Source organism: Vitis riparia, chromosome 16, assembly GCF_004353265.1.
Source record: "Vitis riparia cultivar Riparia Gloire de Montpellier isolate 1030 chromosome 16, EGFV_Vit.rip_1.0, whole genome shotgun sequence".
In the NCBI taxonomy this organism is placed as follows: domain Eukaryota; kingdom Viridiplantae; phylum Streptophyta; class Magnoliopsida; order Vitales; family Vitaceae; genus Vitis; species Vitis riparia.
Genome location: NC_048446.1, coordinates 19,000,186 through 19,011,961, shown reverse-complemented (window position 1 = coordinate 19,011,961; position 11,776 = coordinate 19,000,186). Strand labels below are relative to the sequence as shown.

The 11,776-nt window shown below is 34.8% G+C and overlaps 1 protein-coding gene across 1 annotated transcript; it reads left to right on the top strand.

The window, feature by feature from the left end:
• Nucleotides 1-7,363: 7,363 nt before the first annotated feature.
• LOC117933988 lies at nucleotides 7,364-8,373 on the top strand. Its single transcript, XM_034855575.1, has one exon. The coding sequence runs from the start codon at nucleotides 7,453-7,455 to the stop codon at nucleotides 8,176-8,178; it is 726 nt and encodes a 241-aa protein (XP_034711466.1). The 5' UTR covers nucleotides 7,364-7,452; the 3' UTR covers nucleotides 8,179-8,373.
• Nucleotides 8,374-11,776: the final 3,403 nt, after the last annotated feature.

Below are 11,776 nucleotides of genomic sequence, written 5' to 3'. Positions count from 1 at the left end.
AAAATGAAGTGAGGTAAATTCTCCATCATTGTCACTTCAAAAAGTTTTAATGCGAAATTCAAATTGTGTGAACACACAGTTGAAGAAACGTTTTAAAAGTGATTGTGCTTCATCTTTATGTCACATTAAAAATATCCATGTGAAACATGTATAATCATCGATAATAGTGAGAAAGTAATGGGCACCAAAAAGAGAAGGGTATCGATAACGATCCCAAATGTCACAATGAATAATCTCAAAAGGTTTTGTAGAAGAAATAGCATTAATACCAAAAGGTAAACGACTTTGCTTAGCCAAAGGACATATAGGGCAAGCATTATTGGACTGAACGAAAAAATTTAAAAAATTCTTGGCAATGAAACTCAAACAAGAAGGTGATACATGACCCAAGCGACTATGCTAAAGATCGGTGGAAAAAATGGCAAGATTATAGGTTGGCTGGTTTGTCAATGAGGAATGGTTGGTCAAAGATTTCTCTGTCGCTAGTGCCACCAAATAGTATAGTCTATCACGTTGTTTACCCAAACCAATCGCCCTACTCGTAGCCAGATCCTGCAAAATACACCAATAAGGAAAAACGTCATTGAACAATTTAGACCTCTTGTCAAACGACTAATTGATATTAAATCAACTTTGAATGTAGGCACAAATAACACATTATGCAGATAATAGACGGAATTCAAAGGCAAAGCCCCTTTCATAACAATATTTGTTTTTTCTCCGTTAGGCAACAATACGGGCAGTAATGAGCAATTTTTATCTTTATGCAATAACTTAGAGGATGATGTAATATGATCTGTCACCCCACTATCAATAATCCAATTGTGGGAAGCGAATTTGGACACACCTGGCTTTGTTACCGCATTCGCTTTGGAACTAGAGTCTTCATCTTGGTTATTAAGAAGTGACAAAAGCTACTTGAGTTGGGCTCCTGATAATGCAACTACAGGTCTCCCTTCATCTGCCTCAAAAACTTGGTTAGCCGCAAAAAAAAACCTTTATTCCTATTTGAATTTGAGCCTAAATTCATTCTTGCTTTAGGATGGCCTGGTGGGTATCCATGTAGTTGAAAACACTTTTAGACCCAATGGCCCATATCTCCACAATACGAGCATTGGGGATGTCCTCTTCCAGAACCCATGTAGCGTCGATCTTGATAAAAAAAATGGTCTACCATCTTGCCCCTAAGAAGACCAATTCACCCGGAAATTTTGAGAACCAGAGGGGTGATAAGTCGGTTCCATCATTCCTATGTTCAATCGATCTATTCCATCTTTCCAAATCGTCGAAGACTTGTCGTTGCTACGCACGACCATAGTAGCACTTGCGGCAGATTCCACTGTTGTGTTCGTCGAAGTGAGGAGGCACTGCTTTTCTTCTTGAGAGACAGAGGAGTATGCTTGGCGGACAGAAGGGAGATGATTCATCAGGAGGATTTGCCCGCAAATAGCACTGTAAGATTCATTCAATCCCATCAGAAATTACATCAATTTTTGTTGATCTTGTTGTGCCTCATGTGCTGCAGCGTTGTAGGAAGCTAGTTCATCCCACATGCCTTTCAATTTTGTGTAATAGGCAGAGACAGAGAGTTGCTCTTGTCGAAGACAAGCAATATCTCGCTGAATTTCAAAGATGCGAGGTGCATTGCTTTGAGAGAATCGCTCACAGAGATCTTCTCAAACTTCATGAGCAGTAGAATAATAGATTACACTGTCCGCAATTTCTGGATTGAGAGTATTGATGATCTAGGAGTGAATCATGTCGTTACACCGTGACCAAGTCGCATAACCTTCAGGATCAGTTTCTTCTAAAAGAGCCTTGATCGAGCCATTAACAAAACCCAATTTGTTCTTGGAATTTAAAGCTAGAATCATAGCCCTTTTCTAAGCCGAATAATTGTCTCCATTCAAAGATTTGGAAATCAAAACCAAACGTGGGTAATCTGAATGGTGAGTGAAATAGGGATTGGAGAGATCTGCCTTTGAGAAATCTATAGAAATATTTTATTTTACCATGATGATTGAAGAAAAGAGATGTTACACGAGATATTAGAGTGCAGCGATGAATCAGGATTTTAGTCCCACTCTGAGACCATGAAAAGATGAATAATAGAGGGAATTGACTGAATAATATTATTGATGCTGAAGTGTGTATTTCTACAGGGAGGTTTGTGATATTTAATTTCCTACAAGTCAGGAATTAGTTACTATATTCTAGGTTGTCCAACTATAAGTCAGGGATTACAATAGGAAGGACTAACATATACAGATCATCTATTCTTAATATGGAAGATTTAGGAAGATTGACTTTCCAACACAAATGGATTTCAGAGCTGAACGATCGTTGAAAAGAGGAACTTCTGTTGTGATACATAGGGTTCCGATAAGCATTATTGGCGGCAACGAGAACTCCTTTCGACCTATTGTTTTGGCTATTGGGCCTTATCACCATGGAAATGAGAACCTAAGGCGAATGGAAGTGTGTAAGGCGGAGCTAATTGAGAAATCGCCTTAATTGAGGAAATTTGAACCTGGGGTGAAATAGTTTTTTTCCCAAATACATTGCTTCTATCCACCTGATGTTAGAGCTAGAAGTTAGATAGATTTTGAGGAAATGATCTATAGAGATGTGTTTTTCATTGTATTTGTGGTATATCTTTATGAAAAAAAAAGTTTTGGGTCATTTAGATTCTACAAATTGGTTTGGGATAACGAATTTTGACTTCTCAATGCTTAAAACCTGCACGAGGGATCTATTGGTTACGGACAATTAATTACCATGGCCGGTAGTTGACAAAGTTAGTTTTTTCATTTTTGGAGGGGAAAAAAACGGAAGGTTCATAATTAATATGTTTTTTGCTACTGTAATGAGTGAAAATTTGTCTTTGAAGGTTCCTGATGATCTCTTTGATGGAAATCCCCTACATTTGCTTGATTTATGAAGTTTCAGAGGAAGACCAAATGTCTCAGTTTGGATTTCTTGACAAGGTAAAGCTGTGGAGCAGAGGGTTATATCAGACCTGCTTAGCCATCCCGTTGAAGGTTTTTGGTGTGGTTGCAGCTGTTAACAGGGCAAGGATATGGGGTAGAGAGTTATACCAAATTTACATGAACAATTTGATGCTAGCTGAAACTCTTCTTGTAGCTGCTATAATGCTTGCACATCGGGACTCACTAAGCAATCATAGTTCTCCAAGTCTTGAAACTTGCTTAAGGTATGATGGTTGATTTGGCTATATGTCTATATGGTGTGTGTGTGTGTGTATTACTTTTTATTTCTCATCAAAATTCATGAAATTTCACTTATAGTGTAATTGGCTTTGCATATGAAGGATAGTAGTGGATATATTGGAATATATATTGTGGGACAAGGAATGAGATAGGAAATGTGATCTCAAAATTTGTGATAATACATGATTTTGTAGTCACAAACACACAGTTGAGAAGGAAAGATAAGATTCTCATAATGTTGGAAAGTGGATCTACCCGGTACTAGCTAAATTCCACCACTGAAAGGAAGTAAACTTGATATGCAATTATTGCCAATTTATAGAGAACCTAACGAATAACTTTATATAGTGTAAGGAATATCTGTAATAAAACATGGAAGATAGAGAGAGAATAGAGTAAAACTGAATATTTTGTTTGTGAATTCTAATGAATATATATATATATATATATATATATATATATATATATATATATATATATATATATATATATATATATATATGTTGGAATCCGTGCAACGATTAATGGCGAAAAAATAAAAAAACGAGAAAAAATAACATGGAGATTTAATGTAGTTCGTCTAATTGCCTAAGTCCACGGGAACAAGGAAAGAGGATTTTCAATATGTTAAAATTAGGGTTACATAAAAATGGTATTTATACTAACCCTTAGGAATGACACCCCCCAACCTATCATTCGCCCCACAACAAAAGAAGTACAAGTCTAAATGGCAAATGTCGTCGCTCCAACATTTTGCCATTTTTTCTCCATATGTCTTTTCGCTCAAATATGAGCCACATACTACAACAATATAAATATAGAAAAGAAAAAGTAAAATTAGGAGTAGGGATAAATGTGCTAAAAGAAACTAAGTAAATAATTTCAAGATCTTAATTTTGGGTGTAGTGACAAAGTATGTGATAGCTTTTCACCATTGTTGTTGTTGTTACTGCTGCTATGGACAATTTATATTGGTGTTCTTGTTTTACTATGTTTTCCACATGCACTTTTATATGGTTTTACTTAGAAACAAATAACCTGCTCAAGTCATAGTATTGAATTTCCTTATGATTGCTTCATTGTGTTTGACTGATTACTACTAAAAACAACACATTTTAAATAATAATTCTTATGAATTTCATACTTTTTGAATAGTAATTATGCCTAATATGCCCAAGTAATACATGATTGCCCTTGCAAGAGATACTAATGATTTTTATGAAGTTTTAGAGATATTTCAAGGTAATTTTTGAAGCATTGAGTGACAAAAGAGAAATGGAATTGAGGAGGGCAAATAATGTGGATGATGAAGAAAAATCAATGCACTTGGACCAAGATTTGGAGCTAGTTTGGAGGTAGTTGAGGTGGATTCAAAGAAAGAAATGAAAGAAATAATAAAAGAAAACTTAAAAATCAAATATTTTCATTTCGCATGACTATGCGAAATGGAGTAGAAGGTGGAATTATGTTGCAGGCTAAAGGAAAATTGTCAAGCTAAGTATATTTTAATCGTATAAACATGTTTTAAAACCATGATGTTCATTGAACTCGGTATGATATGATGGTTATGTTAGGGTTAGAGTTATTTTTGCCTTGTGGCCAATTAATTGACCTACTATCCTAATATCATATTTATCACTTTAAAAATTAGAGAAGCTAAAGTTATGTTTTCCCTTTATTGGTTCTATATTATTATGTGAACCACTCAATATACTTGCTCTGATGTATCAGTTTTATCATTTTTTAGAATTTTTTTAAATATTTTTATAAATTTTAATTAATTTTCATTCTATTAACTTTTTATTTTATTTAATTTAATATTTTTATAAAATTCAATTACCAATATTTCACAAATTTATAATATTTTTATCCTTAATTCTAGTATACCAATTGAAATTTATGTTGAATTGATATGTTAAAATAGGTAAATAATCCTTGTATTTGTAATACATGTAGGTTAAAATAAAAATAAAAAACCATTTTTACAAAAAAAAAAAAAAAAGAGAATATTTTAGTAAAAAATATGGTAAAAAAAAAAAAAAAAAAAAAAAAAAAAAGGAATGTTAGATTTTCAAAATTGGTTTTGAAGCACCCCTTTAATAAAATAACCCTATTTGGGCAATTGAACAATTAGGATTTGAGTGGAGGTAAGCAAATTAACAAATAATATTTATATATATTTTCATAATAAATTTCAATAATAAATTTAATAATTAATATAATTTTAGTGGTCACGTGTTTCCTACCAGAGACATCAACATCACAAAGTCAATAAAGCATTCAATCCGAGTTGATTATTCAATACTAATTCCAATGCTTTACCTAACAAGTTGGCAGTATCATGACACTTTTTTTTTATTGGCTTAAATTTAATTAATTAATAAAGATTTGTATTTGAACACAAAGTCCCATGTGCGTTTGTTGTATAAATCATTTTTTAAATGGCTTGAATTTAATTAATGAAGATTTGCATTCACACAGGGGGTGTTTGGTACGTCGGAATAGGGAATGGAAATAATATTTTGTTTTCTTTCCTATTTCTTAGTGGAATGGAATGAATTTGATGATTCCATTTCTAGCATTTGGATGAACTTAGGAATGCAAGATTGGAATGATTATTTGTTTCCATTCCAATGTTTGATAATAATAGGAATGGAAATGAAAAATAAATAAATTTACAATAATATCCTTACATATAATTTAAAATATTTTTTTATTTTACTTTTATTTTTAAAAAATAAAATTTGAGAGGTTTTTTGTTATTAAATAATAAGACTAAAAAATATATATATACTCAATAAATAAAAAATTAACCATAAAAAATCGTATAACCCTAATGCACAAATATTCAATTATTATTTTTATTAAAAATTTGAATAATTTGTCATGCTTAAGTAGTTATAAAATTATATTTTCAAAAAAAAATTATTTATTATAATATTTAAATTCTCAAAGTTAGCAAATGTTTTTTCTATTTTCAAAAGAGGAAATAAAAGAATTCTAATTTATTCTAATTTTCAACAAGTATCATATCCGATAAAATCCATAACCTTAAAAATTTTAAATATTCGTTTTTTTTTTATCAAAATTTTAAATAATTTGCCATGCAAAAAAAGCTATAGAATTATATTTTACTAAGAAAAAAAAAGAGAAAAAAAAAAAAGATAAGAAGTGGATGATGAATGGATCTCTACTTTTACAAAGAAGATAAACATCGGGTTTGAAAAACAAGATAAGAGGGTAAAATAATAATTTAGGTTATTTTATATTATCAAATAGGTTTAATGAATCAGAATACCACCTACTTTTAATGAATGCAAATCCGACTAATAAGTTGGATTTGATTTCTGTCAGAATAATTTTTTATTTTATTTCCGCCTTCTTAACATTTATCCAAACACAGGAATAAGGGAGAAAATGAATGAGATGTCTATTCTCACTCCCTATTCCCGTGTACCAAACACCGCCTTGAAGTAATATTTCATGCAAGTTGTAATAAGGTGGACTTTAATTAATTGATTCATATCAATAAATCAAAATCTTGTCATATTATTAAAAAAAAAAAAAGGTCATTTATAATATTTTAGGGAGAAACACATTAAAACTCACTATAAGTCCCTTTTCTTCCACCACGTTGATAATGAAGTTATTTAAAGACCGGGACATTAATAATATTATTTAAAGACCATCATAAATTTATTATTACTATTATTAGTTTTAAAAAAATATTTTATTATTATTAAAGTTGCCTATCTGATACTGAACATTGAGGGGCTTAAAATATGTAAGATGGACAAGGGCCGGGCCATGTGACGCCTCGGCCGCTCCGCGTAGGAATGGTGTGGCTAATTGACCTTTTCCTAGAAGATATTACTGACGTGGACAAACCGGTCTCCTCCCCGTTCACATGAACTCACCCACCACCCACACCGGCATTTTCCGGTTACACTAGTGGGCAGTGGGCACACACCAACCACACCCAAACTAGAGTGTGAAACCGCCCGGTGTGGGTGTTAGTCAATTGATATGCCCCACACTCCTCGTAAGTTTTTTCCCTGTTTGACAACGTACTAGGTAAGTGGGTATCAAAAAGGTGCAGTTGAGGAGTTTCTCTCACCAATTAAAGTGCAGATTTTTCTGAATAATACCCACCCCATTGTGGCAGCCATTTGACAGTGAAGAGCAATTTTCTTTTCTCCGGAATTCCCAGATTCCTCCTCCGATGGCCCCTCGCTTCGAGCTCAAGCTCAAGATCTCCTCCGCCAAAGATCTGAAGAACGTGAACTGGCGTCACGGCCCTCTGAAGCCATACGCCGTGGTTTGGGTGGAACCTAACGCTAAGTACTCCACCAAAGTCGACCACGACGGGGACACCTTTCCTTCCTGGAACGAGACTCTCCACATTCCAGTGCCCTCCTCCATCGATGATTCCGCCCTCTACCTCGACATCGTCCACGTCAAATCCGATGACGAAGACGACACCAAGCCTATGGTAGGCTCCGCTCGCCTCTTCCTCCGCGACGTCGTCGACTACGTCGGTTTCGGCGTCGAGGCCTTCCGCACTCTCGAGCTCCGCCGTCCCTCCGGGCGCCCTCAGGGCAAGGTCGATGTCGAGGTCTCCGTGAGGGATTTGGGTTACCGTGCACCGGAGCCCTACTACACAGCACCTTACGGCGTGCCGCCGCCGCCAGGAACCAGAGGAGCAGGCTACGCCGATCCACCGGCCTACGGCGCACCTCCACCTGATCCTTACTACTCCAATGCCGGCCCCTACGGCCACTCCCCGTACGGGCAGCCGGCGTATGGGTATCAGGAACCAACTTACGGATATGGCCAAGGGTCGTACGGTGGCGGAGGAGGAGAAGAAGAAGAAGTCTGGCATGGGGATGGGGACTGGATTGGCTGTGTGTGCGGTCGTTGGAGTATTGGGCGGACTAGCAATAGCTGAGGGCGTGGATGCTTTGGAGGACAACATCGCTGAAGACGTGGCAGAGAGGATTGAAGATGAGGAAGACGACTGATTTTCCTTTCCCTCGTCTTGATATTTATGTTGATTGTTTTGATGCACTCGCCTTTGCAAGATGAGCTTCTTCAAGGGTTTGTTTGCGATTGCTTTAAATCCTTTTACTTCTTTTTTCTTTCCCTTTCTTTTCTTCCTCCTTCAGTGTGTGTTATGGGCGCAAAAAGTAATTTAACATATTTATAAAAATATTAAAATAATAGAAAATTTTATAATAAATAATTTATTTTTATAATAAAGAATTGAGCAACTGAGCTCAAATGGGACATACAACATTTTTAAGCAAGCTGGCCACTGGTAAAATCTTATTCCTCCTGTTCCTTGTAGAAGCACAAACTTATGTGACCATTGCAAGTTCTCAGAAATTCAAGCCTTTTACCAAGGCCTTCTGCAACATAAACAGATCCTGAATTTGGTACAATGCATAGAGCGATAATGATCATTATCATCAGGGCAAAATCTAGTCCATTAAGAGGCTTCATAGCACGTAGGAGTATAATGGCAAGTTTGGCAACAGCGTACGTGCCGAGGAACAAAAAGCCCAACATAAAGGCCACGCAGAATATGTACAGGAGTAAGTTTAACACTGAACTTGTTCGGTTGACATGGCGGCTTATAGAGGGGTTTCGAAGCCAACACGTAACTGGGGCCCTGAAACCAGAAGGAAAAGCTTCGAGCTCGCTTAGAAGACGGACATGAATCTGAAACTTAGGATGTAAATCTATACAAATCCGAGCGTTCCTGGTCTATAAAGGAACGAATAACATGCGAGCTTAGCACATCAACGCTTTCAGAATCTTGAACCAAACATTTAAGCAAATATAGATACGCGGACACCTGCATCTTCCCAGGGTCATCGTCTGGTTTGGCAGCCTGAGAGGCAGCTACATCTAACTAGCTTCTTTCAGATAATTCGTCCGATCGATAGATATGGCAGGTTTAGGTTGCCAGTTCTGCTGTCAAATTCGATCCGGAAGGCATTTGATTCAAAAGTAGCACAAAATCTAATGGCTCGATCGTGTAGTTGTTTAGCAGAAAAGGCCACTTAAAGGGGGATTGGTAGGAGAAGTAGAAGGTTTGTGACGCTGGCTTCGGAGATCATCCGACAAATTATGGGGCTAATAAAGGAACTGGCTTCCCGGATTCGGAAGTTCATTTATAATCTTCTTCTCATCCCTTTCAAAAGGACCAAACCTCATACTAATCAATTCTTAAGAACAAAAAAGGGTATCCTATTCTCCGGCAAAAAGAAATCTCTCGCACAAATCCACAGTAGAACAGATGAGAGAGGCAGACTAGTCTCAGTGTTACTAACAATGCAGTAAATCGCTTCGGTCAAAAAGCAGGCATCGATTAGCAACATCTCTGAAGATTGCTCATTCGCATAACGAGTAGGGCCGAATTTCTTCCTATAGAATTCACTACGTTGATCAACAGGCATCATAGATGACAGAACAAACTTCTGAAAAATATCAAGCTTTCGTTCCTCAAACCTTTCTAGCCCTGGCCATCCAAGGATGAGGGGCCCGTTAGACACAAAGCGGGGCCTCTGAACATGATTCAAAGCCCTTGTTTTATCGTTTTCCTCGGTCGAAGCACAACGCCTACTTCACCAAGATCTTGGCCGGCTCAGGAGAATTTGCTAAGCGATTTGGGCTTGCAGAGCATGCCTTAATATAGCAGAGAATCGTATCTCAAAGAGACTTCTATTCCTTCTCTACTTGCAAGTCTGCTTCCCAAAATCGTATAGGCAGATCAAAATTATCCAAAAAGTATAATATTCTTCACCGATCCGATTTGGGTAACCATTTGATTTAAGCGCCAGATAGAACCCATCATTTTGATGGACACGGCCTAGAGTCCTATCGAGGCAGCAGCGGGCCTCAATGTGCGAAAGCGGCCCACGGGTCGTGATCCTCTTTTACTGGGAAAGAAGCAATGGCGGTACATGGGAATAAATATCGACTAATCATTTAAGGATGTTTTAATAAAATTTGAATTTTTTAAGTAAATATAAAATCAATTAAAAGTGATAAAATCTTTTATTTAAAAATTATTTATTATATAATAATATCGGTAACATATTAAGTCTTTTGATATTTATCAACTTAAATAAAATATAGGTAGTTACTAATAATTTGACACTTATTATATTCCAACTTTAAAGTATTTTATTAATTATATTGTCTTCAATAATTAAGACTAAATATAAATTCAATAATATGAATAAATTTAAAATTTTTAAATGATGGAAGAGAATATACCATGTAAAATTATTTAATAAAATATAAAATACAAAATGATTAAAATATTTTTAATTTATATTACCTTTTTTATTTATTTTTTATTATCCTTTTATTTTTAATTATTTTTCATATTTATCTCATTGATCCTATTTTAAAAATTATTATCACTTCACTTTTAATTTTTTATATTTATCCTTTTAATTTTATTTAATTTTAAATATTTATCTTATTAATCCTATTTTTTTTAGAAAAATTACTATCACTTCACTTTTTTTTTTCTTATATTTATCCTTCTAATTTTATTTAATTTTAAATATTTATCACATTAATCTTATTTTAAAAAATTATGTTAATTTTTTTTTTTGTAATAATTATCCTTTTATTTATCACATTATTCTTATGCATCGAATATTATCAAACAGTTTATGCATAACCCTAGAGAGCAACATATATATGAATGCAATTATGTGCATTTTGAGGTATTTGAAGTCTACTCCTAGAAAAGGAATCCTAGTCACTAAAAATGGAGATTATCAAAGTGTGGATGCATATGCTGATGTTGATTGGGTCAAAGTAGTAGATGACATGCAATCTACTTCAAGTTACTTCACCTTTGTAGATGGTAATCTCATCACGTAGAAAAGCCAAAAACATAATATTGTTGCATGATCAAGTGCAGAAGCTAATTTTAGGAGTATGACCCTTAGGCTTTGTAAAGCATTATGACTAAGACTTCTCTTACAAGATTTGGGCTATCCATTTAAACAACCAATTCCATTATATTATGACAATAAAGCAACATGTGATATTGCCCATAATTTGGTTTAACATGATCATCCAAAGTATACAAAGGTAGACAAATTTTTCATTAAGGAGAAGTTGGATAGGAAAATAGTAAAGTTGCCTAAGATTTGATCAAATGATCAATTGGTCAATATCCTCACCAAAGCGAACTCAAATTTAGTGTTTTCAAAGTTCTTGGGCAAGTTGAGCATGTGTGACATCTATACACCAACTTGAGAGGGAGTGTTGAGATTGTTAACAATCCTTGTAATCTCCTTGATAATTCTTTCTTAATTTAGGGATAATACAAGTGTATAAGAAGTGGATATAGATCAATTAGGTTTGATCACAAGGACTGATTTTAAGTTTCTTGATTGTAATTCCTTTGTATATAATACTGCATAGATTCATCACAAAATAACAATGAAAAAAATATTCTTTCCCTATGAGTTCTTATGCTTTGCGTTGATTATTTGGGCAATTTTGTTCACTTAACA

Excerpts from the sequence above, each read along its gene's own strand:
- LOC117933988 (XM_034855575.1), top strand. The coding sequence starts at position 7,453 with ATGGCCCCTCGCTTCGAGCTCAAGCTCAAGATCTCCTCCGCCAAAGAT.